At 39.2% G+C, this 20725-nt stretch overlaps 2 protein-coding genes across 3 annotated transcripts; both read left to right on the top strand.

Annotated features, from left to right (window-relative positions):
- Positions 1 to 9519: 9519 nt before the first annotated feature.
- LOC141592957 (benzyl alcohol O-benzoyltransferase-like) lies at positions 9520 to 12628 on the top strand. Of its 2 annotated transcripts, none has more exons than XM_074413861.1 (3): positions 9520 to 10048; positions 10989 to 11262; positions 11809 to 12628. In XM_074413861.1, the coding sequence occupies exons 1-3, from the start codon at positions 9566 to 9568 to the stop codon at positions 12390 to 12392; spliced, it is 1341 nt and encodes a 446-aa protein (XP_074269962.1). In that variant the 5' UTR covers positions 9520 to 9565; the 3' UTR covers positions 12393 to 12628. The 2 variants fall into 2 exon arrangements, with proteins under 2 accessions (XP_074269962.1, XP_074269963.1); XM_074413862.1 differs by having other exon boundaries at positions 12187 to 12628.
- A 1322-nt stretch (positions 12629 to 13950) lies between these two features.
- LOC141591360 (uncharacterized) lies at positions 13951 to 15442 on the top strand. Its single transcript, XM_074411673.1, has 2 exons — positions 13951 to 14965; positions 15262 to 15442. Exons 1-2 carry the CDS (start codon positions 13960 to 13962, stop codon positions 15294 to 15296), a joined length of 1041 nt encoding a protein of 346 aa, XP_074267774.1. The 5' UTR covers positions 13951 to 13959; the 3' UTR covers positions 15297 to 15442.
- The last annotated feature ends 5283 nt before the right edge of the window (positions 15443 to 20725 follow it).

Here is a 20725-nt window from a genome sequence, read left to right on the forward strand (position 1 = left end):
TCAAGGAATTGGAAACAATCCAAGAGAAAGCAGCTCAGGCTGAAGCAGAAATCAATAGGCTGAAGGAATCTGAGTCTAGCCTGAAGAAGAAATTGGAAAATCAGGCTTCGGGCTCCAAGACCAGATTCGAACCAGGAACCCCATTCTCATCCATCATCAAAAACATAGACTTCTCTAATTTTGGAACCCCGGAGAAGGATACATTATCCGGCACTCCAACTATTCCCAATGATGAGACAAACAAAACTGAAGCCGCAATAATGATGGCTATGCTTCAGGAAATCCAAAAACTCCACAACAAAATAGAAAATATACCCGGAGTACCAGACCCTGTGGCTGAAGTAGAAGTTGACAGCTTTGCGGATTCACCCTTTGCAGATGAAATTGCAAAGATTGATCTACCCAAGAAATTTACTGTCCCATCCATGAGAACCTATGATGGAACTTCTGATTCACAAAATCATGTTGCCATATTCAAACAAAAAATGTTGGCTGCCTCAATACCCAGTGAACTCAGGCAAGTCTGTATGTGCAAAGGCTTTGGCACAACCCTGACTGGGGCAGCATTACAATGGTTCATCAATCTCCCAAATGGAGGTATCAAGAATTTTGCAGAATTGATCAATGCCTTCAATCAACAATTCGCAAGTAGCAGAGATATGGCCAAGAGACCAAGCAACCTGTTCAGGATAAAGCAGCTTCCTGAAGAATCTCTCAAAGAATTCCTGGCCAGATTTGTCAAAGAAAAGGTGGCCATTCCCAGATGCGATGAAGAAACAAAGAGAGAAGCATTCAGACAAGGAGTCCTGCTTGACAGTGACATCTATGCAGATCTAACCAAGAAAGCATGTCCAACCTTTGCCACTGTCCAATCCATCGCCTTAGAGCATGTCAGATTAGAAGAAGATCTCAACTTCAGGACGAACTCATCCGGAGGAAAGCAAGGCTATGGACACACCAACAGGAAAAGTTCATACCAGAAAGGAGGCAATCCTAGATCAGCACCCTATTCCAGGCCTGAACGATCTGAAGTCAATATGACACAAGAGCATAAAGGTAACCTCTCTAGCCTCCCAACTATTCCTGAATATAACTTCTCCATTAATACTGCAGGATTAATCAAACGCCTGGAAAACCTGGGAGATACAGTCAGATGGCCAAAGAAGTCCGACAACCCCAGGAAGGATCCAACAAGATGGTGTGACTTCCATCAGGACATCGGACACACCACAGAAGAATGCATTCATTCGAAACAAGTGGCATATCTTCTAAAGAAAGGCTACTTGAAAGATATAATCCAGCAGCCAAAGAATAAAGATGAAGGACAAAATAAGAGAGACCCGGAAGCAGCGAGAGATCCTCCTCCTCCTCCCCCATCTATGAAGTCAAATTCATAAATGGAGGATCGAAATCGTGGTCCGACCACTCTGCACCAAGAGGATATCCAGGGAATCCGGACTTCAACCTCCTCCCAAGCCCGTGTCATTGCCCGCTATCACCTTTGATGACTCGGATCTCGCAAGGAATATCGGTCTACACCATGACACCGGTAATCACAATGCAAATCGGCACGACCAAAGTATCAAGAATTCTGATAGATGGAGGAAGCTCAATCAACCTGGTGATGCTTGACGTCCTTAAAGCTATGAAGATAGACGAAAGCAAGATCATAAAGAAATCCGGCGTCCTGGTTGGATTCATGGAGAAACAAAAACACCCTGGGAGAAATCACCGCCTACCTATGTGGAGGGCGTGGCTTCATATGAGAGATTTGGAGTAATGGATTGCTTATCCTCATATAATGTAATCCCTGGGCACCATGGATCCACAATGTCAAAGCAATCCCATCAACATACCATCAATGCGTGAAAATTCCAACGAATGGGGATAACCACCATCGAGGAGAACAAAGGACTGCCAGAATGTTACACTCGGGCTTTGAAACCCTCAAAGTCGGGTAAGTCTCCTTGCATAGCAATTAAAGTCACCTGTCAGGGAAGAATACATAGCACAAACACAGATGGAAACAGGAGAAGTCATATTAGACCCAGAATTCCCGACAGAAAGTACTTGTAGGGTCGATGCACCCGACTCAATCGACCAAATCGGTCGACTTTCTTAAAACTAAAATGTCTTGTTTTGCTTGGTCACATTTTGATATGACTGGCATAGATGCTGATGTTATTACTCATAAGTTGAACATTGACAAATCCTTTAAGCCTGTACAAAGAAAAAGAGAAGAAAATTTGCTGCAGAAAGGCACGAAATTATCAACCAAGAAGTTGACAAGCTCTTGGACATGGGAATGATCGGGAAGTGATGTACCCCGACTGGCTTGCAAACGTGGTAGTCGTCCAAAAGAAAAATGGCAAATGGAGAGTCTGCGTAGATTACACCGACTTAAACAAAGCCTGCCCAAAAGATCCATTTCCCCTACCACACATCGATGCAATGGTAGATGCCACTGCAGGCCACGAAATGTTGACATTCATGGATGCCTCCAAATGATTCAATCAAATAAAAATGCATCCAAGAGACCAGAAAGCACAAAGCTTTCATCACTTTGAAAGAGGTATATATTGTTATCTTGCTATGCCCTTTGGATTAAAAATGCAGGTGCAACCTACCAAAGGCTAGTCAACATGATGTTCAAAGATCGATAGGAGACACCATGGAAGTCTATAGATGACATGGTAGTCAAATCAAAAAAGCGAAAGACCATGTCAAAGACCTGGAAGTAGCCTTTCAAATATTGGAAAAATTCAATATGAAGCTCAACCCACAAAAATGCCACTTCGAGTCTCGTGAAAATTCTTGGGCTACATGGTGACAAAGAGAGGAATAGAAGCCACCCTGAGCGGATCAAAGCTATCCTGGAGCTAGAACCACCAAAGACAGTCAAAGATATACAAAACCGATCGAAGGATAGCGCCCTGAACAGTTCATTTCAAGATCATCGAAAAGATGCAAATCGTTTATAACCCGCTAAGGAAAAACAAAGACTTCCAATGGACCCACGATCATCAGCCGCCTTTGAAGACTTGAAAATATATCTATCCTCCCCCTTTACTTGGCAAAACCAGTCAAAGATGAACCCCGACAGTATATACATCGATCCACAAACTTGTCGGTGCGATCCTGGTCAAAGAAGCGGACGGACAACAAAGACTGTCTACTATGTAAGTAAAAGTCTCTGGATGCGAAATCGGTATGGATTACTAGAAAAATATGTTTTAGCTTTAATAATGAGTTGCACAAAATTAAGACCATATTTTGAAAGTCACCCTATAATAGTTAGAACAAATCTTCCTATTAAGTCTGTACTTAGGAGACCAGAATTGTCCTGGACGAATGTGCAAATGGTCACCCACTAAGCACATACAATATAACGTTTGAACCAAGGACAGCAATTAAATCACAAGCACTAGCAGATTTTGTGGCTGATTTTAGTCCGACCCTAGAACCGACCTAATAAAAGAAGTAAATAAACCGACCAAATGACCAAAAGCAGGACCTAGAATGGACCCTATTTGTCGATGGAGCAGCCAATACAAGGGGCACAGGCCTAGGTGTAGTACTAAAATCACCACAGGGGGATAAGATAGTACAGGCTATAAGTTGTGCATTTGAGGCCACCAACAATGAGGCGAGAATATGAAGCCACGATAGCGGATTAAAGGTATGTATTGATCTTGGTGTGCAAAATTTAAAGGTACGACCGATTCCCTTCTCGTCTCCAACCAGGTAAATGGCATATATCTTTGCAAAAGACCCCAAAATGATGCTTTATCTAGATGTTGTTCAAATGCTAAAATCAAAGTTTAAAAACTTTAATATTGACCAAATTTCCGGGGACTTAAATACCCGTGGCGATGCCTTAGCCTACCTAGGGTCCAACTTTAGTCCCCTTGATTTTGACAAAATACCCATTGTGCATTTATTAGAACCGGCAATAAACAAACAAGATGAAAGTTTCCCAATCTACATTGCTAATTCTTGGACGAAACCTTACTATGATCGCTACAACAGGAATCCTACCCTTAAATAAGCAAGATGCCGAGCAATCAAAATAAAAGGCGCCGTATACTATTATTGACAACGTGCTTTTTAAGAAATCGCAGTCGGACCTTACCTCGGATGCCGGAACCACAGGAAGGCGAAAGCAGATATTATCAGAAATCCATGAAGGATCTTGTGGAAATCACAAAGGTGGAAGAAGCCTGGCAAGCAAAGTACTCGAACGGGATATTATTGGCCCACCTTAAGAGCCGATTGCCTGGATTTCACTCTAAATGCAAAGCCTCGCCGATTCACGGACCATATATCCATCAGCCATCCGAGGAACTACATTCCATATCCGCACCCTGGCCATTTATGAAGTGGGGCATGGATATAGTAGGAAAACTACCTCAAGCACCCGGACAGAAAGTTTTCATGCTAGCAATGACCGATTACTTCTCCAAATGGATAGAAGTTTGAATCATACGAAAAGTCAAGGAGAAAGATGTCATAGCATTCATCAAACATAATATCATATGTAGATATGGCATCCCCTCCGAAATAGTATGCGACAATGGCACACAATTTGTGGGAAAAAGAACAAAGACCTTACGTGCTCAATGGAACATCAACTGTAACATCCACGCCAGGATATCCAAAAGCCAACGGTCAAGTGAATCCGGTAACAAAGTGGTGATCACCAGTATAAAGAAAAAGCTGGAAAGAAGAAAAGGTAGATGGGTGAAGAGCTCCCCACGGTCCTTTGGGCGACAGAACCACGCCTAAAACATCCACCGGCCAAACCCCTATTCCTTGGTCTATGGATGTGAAGCGATAATTCGGTGAGGTGGACATTCCATCAGCCAGGTGTAGCCTAAACACAACAACAAACAACATACCTCTAATGGAGGATAGCCTGGACTTAACGGAGGAGCTAAGAGATGCGGCAAGCATCGATTAGCAAAGATACCAACAAAGAGTTGCGGAAGCTACAACAAAATCACAAAGCCAGGGGTATTCGGGGTAGGAGATCTCGTTCTCAGGAAAGTTTTCCAAAACACAAAAGAAAAGAATGCTGGCAAATTGGCCCCAACCTGGGAAGGCCCCTATCTGATTGATTCAATTGTTGGCCAGGGAGCTTATAGACTACAAACCCTGGACGGCGAAATGATCCCGAGAGCCTGGAATATTACACATTTAAAACTATTTCACATATAGAATATATCGCACAATCCAGGTATAACTTTTTACTTCAAATACTTCTTGCCTGGAACCTACATGTATGATACTTGCAATTACATGAATAAATGCCGTATATGATTTCTTCAATTTATATGTCCAAACACTTATTTATATTCTCATATTCATTTAGCGAAATCTTCAACACTTGTTTTACATATTGCATTTTAATTAAAACAAATCTCAAAGATTGGGGCCACCCCACCAAATATCCAACGATACCCAAAATTCGATTGCAAAATAGGCCTTTAAATCGAGCTCAACATACAAGCCCTAAAAATCTATTCCTGAATTGTATGACATAGGTGGGTCATAAGCCCTCCAGACAGGCAACAACCCCACCCATAACACATCAAACTGGCTCGATCGATCGAATAATCGCCTGATCGATCAAAAAATCGGCTCGATCCATCGAATAATCGGCGAGATCCAGTACATATCCAACATCAATACCTTATCAAAACACAAAAAGAAACAAAACAAAGACCAAATATTTATTCACCCAAAATACTGGTCCCACCTAATAACCATCCATCCCAGGGACATTCCCCCTGGATGGGCCAAAAAATTCCTGGAAACTCTAAAAATTCATTCCAGGGACATTCCCCCTGGATAGACCAAAACCCAAAAGAAAAAACTAAGTTATTTTTGAGCCAGTAACCGACTCACAACCATCCACCATCTCCGATCACCGGACTTTGCCTTGGAAGGAGGGGAATCCACTTCTTCTTCTTGACCCATGTTGGCCAAATCAGGATACTGAGCATCCAGAGCTGTCTCATCTCGGTCCGGATTCCAATCAGCCCGATCAGATTCTGGGTCCCTCATAGCATCAACCCGACCTTTTCCGAAGAAGTACTGAGCTGCATCAGCCAACCTCGCCTCCACTAACTCCTTTTCAAAGAAGAAGCTCTTCATTCTTTTTCAACCGATCCCATTTGCCTTTCTCGGCCTCCAACTCCAGCCGACCTTCTCGATTTTTGCAGCCACCTCACAAACTATAGCGACCCTGGTTGACTCCTTAGCTGCCGCCAACCGAGATTGAGCACCACTTCGTTACCCCTGGATGAGTGCGGTCACGGTTTAGCTTATCCACTTTTCCTCCAAGTCGTAACCTTGGCACAGGCGTCCCTAAGGCGACAAGCGTGCTTGCCCAGATCCAACCCCTGCGTACATACAAAATCAATTAGGCAAATACAAGGTAAAACAAAAAGCATATAAACTATAAAAAACGGATACAACTAACCTCTCTAGCACGGGAAGCGAGTTCGGCGACCCTTGTTACAAGAAGAGTCAGAATAGAAACCACCCTGGTAGACGAATCAAGGGTACTAGCGGACAACGGTTGGTCGCTCATCCTTACAGAAAACTCATCTATCCGAGCCCGGGCATCATCCATGTCATCAATCCTAGCAGGCACACCGCCTTATACTCCCGAGTGGTTTGGGCCGGATAGGTCATTTCCCTCCTTCCTCCTCTTCCAGATTATCATCCTCCCTCTTCCTTTTTTGAGCCTGGACGACCTCTGGTGACACTATCCTGGGCGGATCTTGAGGAGGCCGGACATCGAAATCGGGATATCCAAAGTCTTGTCACTCCCACTAGCCTCCTGGCTCTTGGACTGTTCGGCAATCCTAGCCACCCCACCTTCAAATCCTTGGCGGAAAAGCTAGCCACCTAGCGAGAAGACCTAAACACTGGATACATAAAAAATATATACGTAAATATCAAACCAAAAAGCGACAAGAAGACAACGACCAAAATAAAAGCATGCGAGAGGACGTACGGAAAGAGCGTTAGAACTAGGCTTGCCTTTGGGTACTCGACCCCGATCGTTTGGTCTTCATATACCGGGGCAACAATTCCCTGCCCAAGCAGGCTGGCCAGGTCCTCTCTTCCTCAGGAATGGCAAGGAAAGCATCTATCCTTGCAATAGCCTCTTCATCCAGAGGATCGTGATTCCAATCAGGAGCTACAAACATTACAGAAACAAAATATACAGGTAAGATTTATATACCTCACTCTCACTCAATATAACTGCAAAATAAGAATACAGGAAACCTACCACTCTCCAAAGGAGGATATCTCAGATAATCAAAGCCTGATCCCAGAGTCTCAGTCCGGATAAACAGAAAAGTCTTTGCCCAACTCTTGTCGTCTCCAGAATCCAGGTTAGTAATTAATGGAGTCATCTTTGACTTAATTCTCAAATTAAAACGACCAACAGAAGGATTTTTAAAATGATATAATGCCTTAATATCATTAAGAGTAATCACAAGATTGTGTTTAGCACATAAATTTTCTATGGAATGAACAAGTTTCCAAACCATCGGCATAATTTGAAAAGGTGACACTTCCATAGCACGGATGGTGTCAATCATTAAGGGAGTAAAAGGTAACTTACGACCGCTTTGAATGCCCATTCAAAAATACGAACCAACCAGGTGATACCCGGTTAGCCCTAATCGGACAAGACTCGGAATCCATACCTCGGTCGATTCAGAATTATTTTCTTCTCCCTTAATATCTTGTCATAATTTGTTTTCAACAAGTTCTCTTCAGAAAGTAAGGATCCAAAGATTGAAGGGCGTGAAAACAGAATCCTGGTACTTAAAAGCAACAAATATGCGAAAGCGGAGGATCAATCTCCATCACTTCTTCTTCCTGGACGTTTACGAGTTCGGGCTCGGCAGAGCAGCTTTCTGGGATGTAGGGCGTTTCTTTGCTCCCATGTTCTTAAGTGTTTGATTTATTATAGAAATTGTTGAGAAAATACGGAAACGGATTACTTGAGAAATATGGAAGAATTCCAGAAGAATTTTAGAAGAATATTTAGCAAAGAAAGTGGAGGAAATTTGGTGGAAGATAATCTTGCCCTAAATACCGAATTTATAGAAAACCTATAACGGTGTGAAAACCCTAGGGATTGTAAAACACTCAGCATGACATCACCTAGCCGTTATAGTGTCCAACGGTAACTAGGAGTCTAAGAGTCATTAATTAAGTGTAAGTCTCTTTATTGTTTAACCCGGTAAAAATTGACATTTCACCCCTGGCCTGACCCAAAGACGGGTAAAATGTCAAGGGGCAATTGTTAGGCCCAGTTTAACTGGTCGACCATAACCTGGTCCGACTCAATGAAGTCTGAATGGTTGAGACACGGGGGACAAGACTAACTACTATCTGGCTGGTGAAGAATATTATGGCAAGAAGACTACTAAATCCTGGAAGAGAAGCCTGATAATCAGTATATCATAGCTTGGCGGATTCCTGAAAATAGCCTGGATTAGGCAGATAAACAAGAAATACGATTGTATAAGCTAAATAACCGTGCCCTATTCTCAAGGAAGACCAAGTCCAAACCTAGAACTATATAATCCATGAATCTGGACGGAAAGAAAGGAAAAGGCTAAGGATTGGTTGAGTTGAGAACGGGTCAAGCAAGCTAATAGGAAGCATGCCCTATTATTCCGGTGACAGTTCCTACAATTTGGGGAAGAGGTTGCTGATTATAGACGTTGCTCAATATAAACGTTAGGAGGGAGAAAAATATAAATAGGAGATTTCCAACAATTGTAAAGTCATTCATTATTGCTTAATTTTATCTATACTTTATCTTTTTTACTCTTGAGCATTTGAATATTCTTTCAACATTGTGCCCGGTATATCAAAACAATAAAAACGTTATTCTTTATACTCATTTCTTTCTTTGTCATTTATTCATACCATTCTAATCTTATAGAACTAGATACCCTGATCACTATATAACTAAGCGGATCCCTCCAGAAAATCCTGCTAAAACAATATATATATATATATATATATATATATATATATATATATATATATATATATATATATAACATGAGGTGGTAGTTTAGTCGATAAGGCTACTAAATTTATCTACGTACAATTTACTTATTCTCATGAAACAACCTCACCGGTCAAAGCTCTTTAGTGTGCAACTAAGCACTAGCAACATACATGCATTGAATTGTTTACGTTTTTCATATCATTGAATTATTTACGTTTTTCAAAATTTGTGAGGAGAATTTTGAAAAGCGTAAGCAATTCATCAATGAAAGATAGAATACCTATTTGTGAAAGACTTTGTATAACCATGCAGATAATATTTGACTCTACGTTAAATCTAATTAAACACAATATTATTGTCTCAACTCTCAACTCGATATTTCAAGCATCCACCGTCGTTATTGTTGTTAATCTTGATGCCGTAAAGTCTTTTATATAGCTAGGATGTACATTGAAATCAACACACTACTTACTAATTAACTCCGATCCCGTAAAGTACAATAACGTTATTATTATGGCTGAAATTAAGAGCCCCAAAACATCCTTTAAATTTAACGTGACCAGGCAGCCGGCAGAGCTAATCCCTCCGGCAGGGTCCACACCATACGAGGTAAAAGAACTATCGGACTTAGACAATGCGCCTCAATTACGATTCCTTGTCGTAACTGTCTTAGCTTACAAGAACCACTATGGTAATAACATTAATAAACATTGTTTACATGGGACGGTGCACCCGGCCAAGGTGTTTAAGGAGGCGATTGCGAAGGCATTGGTGTCGTACTACCCGTTTGCAGGGCGGGTTAGGGCTGCGACTGGGGGGAGACTGGTGGTAGAGTGCAATGGGGAGGGTGTTTTGTTTATTGAGGCTGATGCTAATGTTACTCTAGATGAATTTGGTGGTGATCAATTTATTTACGACCCGATTTGCATGACGGACTTGCTTCATGTGGTTCCTGGCTCTGATCGGATTCTACATACTCCCCTATTGCTTATTCAGGTGACCCGGATTATCATGTTTTTATTTGATTTTGGTGGTCAACTGATGCATGTCATAATAATAATAATAATCCCCCTTATACTAAAAGAATAAGAAAACTGAAAATTTTCCCGCCTAAATTCTTTTAGCTAGAAATTGGGCCTAACTTTATCTGAATATGTATTGGACCTAATATACAGTCTTTATGTGTCATAGTATCTTACTAAACACCGCAACTTTTATAGTTGGGCCAAATGTATTTTATTCATTATTATCTCATTAGTCCAATATATGTATCTTAAATGTCGTAAATTTTATATTTAAAACGAATGCAAATTTTACTCATATTATTAAAATAAGTGTGTGCTTTTCACTTTTTTATTCTTTAAATTTTTAACTCCGTTTAAATTGTTACTCCGTATATTGTAAAAAAATTACAAAAATAGTTATATGTTTGAAATGCGTAAAAATAAGCATAAGTTTTTGTAATTAAACTAACAATCTTATTTTTTTAATCATAAACTTATTCCGAGTAAAAAATAAAAATTCATTCTATTTTAATTCTTAGTATTTTTACACATTAAGTTGTAGATAATTAAAAATAAAATTCAAAGTTCATTTATATATTGTTATTAGGTCTAATTGTTAAGTTCTCTACACATGACAATCTAAAATACCGTGCATTCGCACGGGCTCTATACTAGTAATAATAATAATAATAATAATAATAATAATAATAATAATAATAATCTAATTAGAGAAATATTGTTGAGAATATATCACGATAAATTGGAGTTGAAAGTTGAAACTCATATTTACCATAATTAGTAAAATAATCTCAACAATATTATACATAAATTATTATCATGTGCCTTAGGGCACAGGTTAGAAAAACTCTAATAATAATAATAATAATAATAATAATAATAATAATAATAATAATTCGTCTTTGATATATCAGGTGACCAGATTAAAATGTGGAGGATTTATATTTGCGCTTCGTCTAAATCACACAATGGCAGATGCAACTGGAGTGGTACAATTCTTTAATGCAGTAGCTGAATTTGCACGCGGAGCTGAATCTCCTTCGATCACACCTGTATGGGAACGTAACCTTCTTACCGCTCAACCCTTGCTCGAAATTAACTTTGACAAGAACATCGAGATGCATGAAATCATTTGTAGAGAGACCGTGACCCGATCACTTGACATGGTTTCCAAATACTTTTACTTTGGTACGCGTTACTTTCAAAACTTCTACTTCGTATAAATTGTTACAATTATGGCGGTAAACGACCTGATCTGAGCTCGAGTGGGCTCAGCTCGAAATTTTTGGCTCGGACTCGGCTCGGCTCGAAGCTCGTCAAGCCTAAAAAAAATTAAAGCTTGAGCTCGGCTCGAGCTTGTTTTCTATTTATATTATTTTCATTTTCTCACTTTTCAAATCTAAATAAATATAAATATTTTTAAATAACAATTAAGATTTCAAAATGCTAAAAAACATTATATTTGACATATATGTTAAAAGTATTAAAATTAAAAAAAAAAAAAAAAAAATTAAAAACGAGCTTCCGAGCCGAGCCTTGCTGAGCTCAAACTCGGCTAGTATTTACCAAAGCTCGAGGTCGAGGTCAAGGTCGTTTGGACCGAGCACGAACCGAGGTTTGACCAGGCCGATTTCGAGGGCTTGTCGAGCCAACTCAGATCATCTACAGCCCTAATTACAATACCTAAAAGGCTAAAACCTCAGATTTCATTTGAGTTTTTGTGAATTTAAACAGGGTCAACTCAGATCGCGGCCATTAGAAGTTCCCTTCCTCAATCCACGAGATCCTTCACAAGATTCGATCTCGTCGTAGCCCACCTTTGGCGAAGCCGTTCAATCGCCCTATACAGTGACCGGAACGACGTCGTTCAGCTCAAATATCCAATCAATATTAGGTCAATAGTCAACCCTCCCTTACCAAAAGGCTACTACGGCAATGCTGTCAAAGTTCTAATAGCCGAAACCACAGTCGGCGAACTCTTTGATAAGCCCTTACAATACGCTTTAGAATTAATCACTAGTCCGAAATCGAAACATAACATCAAATCGTCGTTATTGTCCAACGTAAACAATTTAGATAATATGTTTCTAATATCGGATACTACAAAATTAGGATTTGATCGATTGGATTTCGGGTGGGGCCAATGCGCTAGCGCGAGGCACGAAGGAATTTATCAAGGAAGAAATTTTGTTAGCTTTCTTGCACCTTTTAAACATCTTAATGAGACCGGAGTTTTGGCGCCGATTCATTTACCTCGTCCGGCTATGGAGAAGTTTGTTAAAATCGTCACACAATTTAATACATTATCAAATTTGTAAATGTAAGTTCTATGACTTCTACCATAGAACTTACATTTATAAAGTATAGTGCTAATAAAAGGTTGGAAGCTACTCTTTGAAGCTTGGTTAGGAGATGAATAACAATAATTGTCAAGCTTATAACAATGTTGTTACATATATACGAGTATTAACATATAGTATGACCGTATTATTGTACACTTTAGTTAAATAAAGTTTCTAATAGCTTGCATTACCTTTGTACTAATATATTGGAGTATATAAGAACAAGAGTTGGCTCCATGTAGACCTGTACTCGGGTCGGGCTCTCCTGGTCAAACCCGGGCCAGGCCAGGGGGAAGGGACGTGCTTGGTCGGGCCGGGCCGGGCTGGGATATGCTTGACCCGGGCCAGGATTAGAGGCGGGCCGGGCTGGCGGGCCTTACCATTTTGTTTTTTTATTTTTTATTTTTGCTAAAATGGCGGGCTAAGGCCGGGCCGGGTTGGAATTTCAGGACCCGGGCCAGGCCAGGGTTAATGACGGGCTAAGGCCTGGCCGGGCCGAGTCAGGCCAGGTTGGATAAAATAACGGACTAGGGCGGGCCGGGTCAGCCCGTGCTGATGGCCAGCTCTAGCTCCATGTAGTAAAAGCTCTCTTATTACTTCAACTGTGAGGTTGGGAATTCAATTCTTATCCGTGATCCTTAATAGTGAAATCTTCATTCAAAAGATGTTTGATAGATTGAATCTCTACTAGATTATTCATTCCCAGTAATTACAAGATCATCAACATAAATAATAATGACAACAAAGTAGAATGTCCTTTAGTAAACAAGGAATAATCTGATTTAGCTTTGATAAATCCATATATGGTTGATAAGAAACTTAGACCAATTTAAAGTTTCATTGCCTGGATGCATGTTAAAAGCAAAGATAAAAAAATGATGGTGACAGAGTAAATATATAAGAACATGTTTGGCCTCGATTTTCAAAAATGAAATTTTGGTTTTCAAGTTTAATTTTCTAACAGTGTTTTTCAAAATTAGAAGCACCAAATTGATCTATTTTTGTGGGCAAAAATATGAAATTTTTGGTTGAAAAACAAAAACTCATTTTTAAGGAGCAGGGCCAAACATGCTCTTAATCTGTTTGACAAAAATTACAACCAATTTTTATTAGAGGATCAATATCGAATAATATCTTATCCATATTATTCGATATATATCTTCGGTTATATATCTTTCTTGGGGTCAAAGATTGTGATAATTTTATTCCTTGTATATCGATGTTAGTTACCTTGAATATAGCTAGGGTAAATATTAGCATAGGCTATATATACATTGTACTTCCTGTTGAGTTTTTCATCGAGAATACAATTCTGTTTTCAATCAGTTTGTTCATCGTTCAATGTTTATCATGGTATCGTGAGCAGGTTAATATCTTTCGCACAAAATAAATACAAAAAAAAAAAAAAAAAAAAAACACACAATCACAATATCAAATGACAGGACCTGATTCAAAATCCATAGGCAACAGCAAAGGGAATGAACAACGTACCATTCCTATCACTTCGCCTCTCTACCTTCACCCATCGGATAATCCTAATTTAATGCTTACGCAAACTATTTTTAACGGCGACAACTACGAATTATGGGCTGACGCAGTTAAAAATGGACTTGATGCGAAAAATAAATTAGGGCTCGTTGAAGGGGAGGTCAAAAAGCCTGAAGACAATGGAGAAGACACTCTTGAATTGTTGGCTTGGCGACAATGTAACGCAATGGTGAAAGCGTGGCTAAGGAATGTTATAGACCCGAAACTACACCCTAGCATCACGTTCACGGTGACGGTGGCTGAGATATGGGAAGAGTTAAGAGGTCGATATTCTGCCAGAAATGCTCCTCGAGTACATCAGTTGAAGGGAGATCTCAATGACTGCAAGCAAGGTCGACAGTCAGTAGTCGAGTATTACACTAGATTGAAGACTATATGGGACGAACTCGCTAATTATAGCAAAATACCCAAGTGTACTTGCGGAGCGGGAGCAATGATACTTAAAGAACGTGAGGAAGAGAAAGTCCATCAATTTTTGATGGGCTTGGATACGACCTTATACGGCGGACTTCGGACCAATTTACTGATGGAGGACCCCATCACGACCCTCACCAGAGCATATGCCTTGGTCTTGAGGGAGGAAAGACATACCAGTATAACGAAAATTAAGGAGGAACGAAATGAGGCAGCAATGGCAATGAACAACTATGGCGTTGGCAGAGGAAGAGGAGCCTTTTCTAAGAAAGATACAGATGGAGAAGAGGTACCACCACCGCCACAGTGCACTCATTGTGGGAAATTTTATCATATTGAAGCGGATTGCTATGACAAACACGGCTATGAAGTGGTGAAAGCGCGTGAACGGGGACGAGGACGAAGAGGAAACAGTCGCGGCCGAGGAAGAGGACGCGGACAACACACCAATTTTCAGGCCAATGCAGTTGGGAATTCTTCTGGGTCGAAGGAAACAGAGAAGGGTAATGTGCCCTTCACCAAGGATGAGATAGATAAAATACGCATCCTTTTGAGTGCAAGTCCGGAAGGTAGTGAAAAACATACAGGTATGAATGCTATGTTAGTTAATGAATGGTTAATTGACAGTGGGGCGTCACACCATATGACGGGAAAACATAATTGTCTCCAAAATACTTGGACCGAGTCACCCTCTCTGGTTGGCCTCCCTGATGGTAAGAAAATTGAAGCCACAGAACATGGTGAAGTACGATTGAACTCAAATTTCGTGCTAAAGGATGTCCTATTTGTGCCCTCGTTAACATGTGATCTTATATCAGTAAAACAACTCATTCAAGAAAACAATTGTCTAATAACGTTTCATCCCGACTATTGTGTTATGCAGGACCGGACTACGAAGACGGAGATTGGACGGGGTGAGCACTGTGACGGGGTATATTACTACAGACCGAAGAAAACGGATTTGGTGAGAAAGACGAGTGTGACCAAGGACACTCAACTTTTGTATAAACGTCTGGGTCATCCATCAAGTAGCGTATTGTCTCAATTTTCTGCTTTAGTTGGTTATAATTTGAACAGGAATTCTAGCAATGTTTGCGACCCGTGTTGTCGGGCAAAACAAACTCGTTCACCCTTTTCTCTTAATAATAAACGATGCAATATTTTGTTTGGATTAATCCATTGTGACCTTTGGGGACCATACCGAGTGGCGAGTTTATCACGTGCACATTATTTTTTAACCATCGTGGATGACCATAGTAGGGCCGTGTGGGTGTATCTCATGAAAGAAAAGAGTGAAGCAGGAGAGTTGATGCGAATTTTTTGTCAAATGGTTAAAACCCAGTTTAATACTCATGTTAAAATCATTCAAAGTGATAATGGGACGGAGTTGTTGTCAGGGTCGATGAAATATTATTATGAGGAAAATGGAATACTTTTCCAAACTATCAATGTAGATACGCCTCAACAAAACGGACGGGTTGAGAGGAAACATCGACACATTCTTGAAAAAGCACGAGCCTTACGTTTTCAAGCCGACTTGCCAATTCATTTTTGGGGAGAATGCGCCTTAACAGCTGCCTATTTAATAAATAGGACACCGACACCCTTACTTCGAGGTAAAACACCGTATGAAATTTTATACAATTGCAAACCCGATTTAACTAATCTTAAAATTTTGGGATGCCTTTGTTATGCCCATAGCAAGGATAAACCTCGAGACAAGTTTGGGGAAAGGGGAAAGAGATGTATTTTTTTGGGGTACCCACATAGCAAGAAAGGTTGGAAGGTGTATGACCTCAAAGAAAAGAGAATGTTTGTTTCACGTTATGTGAATTTCTTCGAAAATGAATTTCCATTTGCCAAGATTACCAACACAAATGAGTTGCACACATCTATTGATGCACCGTATGTAGAACACCAAGAGCCAACTGGTTTGGAAATAGAGGAAGGGAATTCGGCAGAAACAGGTACCCATGAAGAAAGGGGGAGAAATGAAGAAGTCTTGCAGCCAGAGTCACGCACTGACAGTGAAACACGCGACTCCACTGTTGTAGAAGAGCTCCACACTGAAACCGTGGATGAAGAATTGCAAGAAACAGAGGAAGAACAATTGGGAAGAGGCGCTCGAACAAAATTCGAACCGGCATGGAGAAAGGATTATGTTTGCAAATCGACGAGAGTAATAACACCCGTCACAACTGCTCATCCAGTCCAATCGAAGTCCACTAAGTCAGGTACTCGTTATCCGATAGCCAATTACGTTATTACCAATTGTTTTTCTTCTTCCCACAGGGCTTATTTAGCAGCCATTGATAAAGAGCGCGAACCGAATAATTACCGTGAAGCAGCTGACAATCCGAAATGGCAAGAAGCAATGAATAAAGAGATTGAAGCATTAGAACGAAATGGCACTTGGAAAGTTGTATCTCTACCGGCAGGAAAGAGACCCATCGGGTGTCGGTGGATATACAAAATCAAATATAAAGCCGATGGAACCATTGAGCGATACAAGGCAAGGCTCGTGGCACAAGGTTTCACACAAGTGGAAGGGGTCGACTATCACGAAACATTTGCACCAGTGGCTAAGATGACCAGTGTCCGATGTCTATTGGCTGTGGTCGTGGTTAAAGGTTGGCATATCGAACAATTGGATGTTAATAATGCGTTCTTGCACGGAGAATTAGACGAAGAAGTCTATATGAAAGTTCCCCAAGGTTTCGAAAAGGGAGACAATAAAGTTTGCAGGTTACTCAAATCGATTTATGGGCTCAAACAAGCCTCTAGAAATTGGTTTGCAAAGCTGACATCTTCTCTAAAAAGGTACGGTTTCGTACAATCGTTAGCCGACTATTCATTATTTACATATAATAGGAATGGCGTTTTCATTGGAGTCCTAGTATATGTGGATGATATGATAGTTGTGAGTAACAATAGCAAAGCTTGTGGTCCGTTTAAGCATTTTCTCAACAGAAACTTTGGAATTAAAGATCTCGGAAAATTACGATATTTTTTGGGCATTGAAGTTGCACATGGTTCACAAGGATTGTTTCTTAACCAACGAAAGTATGCGTTGGGTATAATAGAAGAAACGGGATTACAAGGAGCAAAGCCCGTTCACATACCCATGCCGCAACATCACAAACTTGCCTTAGCTCGAGGAGATGTACTGAATGACATTATGAAGTACCGACGGTTAATCGGCAGGCTTGTTTATCTCACTATCACACGCCCTGACCTGGTCTATGCCGTGCATACTTTATCGCAATTTGTCAACGAACCACGTAAAGAGCACTGGGATGCGGCGCTAAGGGTAGTACGTTACATTAAAATGAGTCCAAGCAAGGGAATTATTTTGCGTAAAGATGCCCGATTACAGCTCAATGGGTACTGTGACTCCGACTATGCCAGTTGTCCATTAACTCGGAGGTCACTAAGTGGATATTTCGTGGCACTTGGGGGGTCACCAGTGTCGTGGAAAGCCAAGAAGCAAGTCACCGTGGCTAAGTCGACCGCAGAAGCAGAATACAGAGCCATGGCTGGAGCGACAAGTGAATTGATTTGGTTAAAATCTTTCCTCGCTTCCTTAGGCGTCTTTCATTTGGAGCCGATGAATTTATTTTGCGACAATCAAGCAGCCATTCATATTGCCAAAAATCCGGTTTTTCATGATCGAACCAAACACATCGAAATTGATTGCCATTTCATTCGACAACACTTGATCAACCGCACCATTAATACCTTTCACGTCCGAAGCAAAGAACAAGTAGCTGACCTTTTCACTAAGGCTCTTGGTGGTGAGGCGTTTGATCATTTACAGTACAAGTTGGGACTTGGTTTACCAAGTGGCCCAACTTGAGGGGGAGTATTAGAGGATCAATATCGAATAATATTTTATCCATATTATTCGATATATATCTTCGGTTATATATCTTTCTTGGGGTCAAAGATTGTGATAATTTTATTCCTTGTATATCGATGTTAGTTACCTTGAATATAGCTAGGGTAAATATTAGCATAGGCTATATATACCTTGTACTTCCTGTTGAGTTTTTCATCGAGAATACAATACTGTTTTCAATCAGTTTGTTCATCGTTCAATGTTTATCAATTTTATTATGTGAGGGGTGATATATCGCAAAATAAAAGTAATATATTCTACCACCCACATGAGATTATAGGTGGTATTCAAGGGTTTGCCTAAGAAAGTGGACTAGTTAAGCAGGTGACATCAAAACAAAGAAGAGTATAATTTCTTGATATAGATATCCATGCAGAGAATATTTGACTCTACGTTAAATCTAATTAAACACAATATTGTTGTCTCAACTCGATATTTCAAGCATCCACCGTCGTATTATTGTTAATCTTAATGTCTTCAATTCTTGACATGTAAACTTTAGGTACTTTTAGGCAAAAAAAATAATGTTTGGTACTTGCATGTAAAGTAACAGCAATGCCTTGGCAACCGCATCCTTAAACACCTTGGCCGGGTGCACCGCCCCATGTAAACAACGCTTATTAATGTTATCACTATGGTTGTTCTTGTAAGCTAGGATGGTTAGGACTTGGAATCGTAATTGAGGCGTATAGTTCTTTAACCTCGTATGGCGTGGATCGCGCCGGAGGGATTAGCTCCGCCGGCTGCCTGGTCACGTTAAATTTAAAGGATGTTTTGGGACTCTTAATTTCAGCCATAATAACGTTATAGTTCTTTAAGGGAGTTATAGTAAGTGATGTGTTGATTTCAATGAACAATCCTAGCTATATATAAAAGACTTTAGGATTTTTTATGGGAAGGTACCTATAAGAATTTGGTTTGTTAAGGACAACTTACATAAATTACTTAAGTGATAGATGATGATGGATGAACAATCTCTCAATAGTTAAGGTTTAATTTGGATTATGACGGAAATTTTAGGGAATTTTTATGGGGAAATATTTGGGGGAAGTATGTGGGAGAAATAAGGTGAAAGATGTGTAAAAGGGAAAGTAAATGAAGAGTCATGAATACAAAGAGTATACACGCGGGGGTAATTTCGTCAATTCATAAAGTTTTTCCCCTTAAAATGGTACTGGGTGCAAATTATAACCTGAGCTATTAATTTGGGTGTAATTTAAAAAAAAATTGACGTAGGAGTAAGTGTAAAAAAGTGGATTAAGCGTGGGTGTAATTGATAATTTACTCTAAAAAAAAATACAATGAATAGCTAGAAACAAGAAAAATAATGAAACTCTATAGATATGTGTAATGTTTGCACGGGGTGTATACTAGTTATATACTCCCTTCATTTTCCTACTAGTGTAGATCCCGCGCAAATGCGAGGTAAATATAGGCCTTTTAATTTTTAGTGTATTAGTTATAAATTTTAGATTTATATCTCACGAATTTTTATAAAAAATAACTAATATTAAAATGGGTAAATTAATCAAAAGAATTGAATAATTCCATGAATTGTGTTTTTAATGAAAATATTTTAACTATATCAATTTTTTTAAAAAAAAAATTCGTCACGAAGTTAATAATAGGAGATACAGTTTTTATTTATAGATTATTTTAAATGGAAAATTAGTTTAATAAATGAAAATCTAATTTGCTTCCATATATAAGTTTGATCACTTTGGAGGGAAAACTTTAGAAAAGTTGTATTCTTTTAGTATATAGGAGGATTTATACTTTTAAAATTTGCACCTCATTAATATTTATCAGTTCACTCCATTGTATTTTGATATGAAACAAAAAAATTGAAATGGAAAACTAATAAAAAAAATTATTTAAGTTGTGAAGTTTTTTTAGTAAATGTTTTTTTTATCACGAAGCTAATAGTAAGCATGTGTCAAGTTATTCTCTACCGTAATAATTATTGCATTACTGAAAAATTTAGCAACTTATACTTTATAATTTAATATTTATTTTATTTTATTTTAATGAAAAAATCATAATTATGAATTTATTTAAAAAATTAGAGTTTATTTATAAATATATATTCATTAAAAAGATAATAATGTAATGAAAGAAAATTTTATTTATTAACTTATTTAGCTAGATGTTTTTTGGAGTAACAGAAAATTTACTAAAAAAACTTCACAACTTATTAACTTATTTAGCTAGATGAAAGAAAATTTTATTTATTAACTTATTAACTTATTTAGCTAGATGTATAGTTGGGAAAATTAAAAGAATTTTTATTCTCTTAGTAGTAGGAAGAATTTTCATCTCATTTCCCCTTTCTGGCAAATTATTTCTTTTCACCACATTTCTCTTCTCTCCTTATTTAGACATCCAAATAACAAAAGTAGCCTTATGACCTTATCCCACTTGTGTATTTACAATATTTGTCATTGCTTTT

The sequence above is a fragment of the Silene latifolia genome, chromosome 7 (genome assembly GCF_048544455.1).
Source record: "Silene latifolia isolate original U9 population chromosome 7, ASM4854445v1, whole genome shotgun sequence".
NCBI classification, from domain to species: Eukaryota; Viridiplantae; Streptophyta; class Magnoliopsida; order Caryophyllales; family Caryophyllaceae; genus Silene; species Silene latifolia.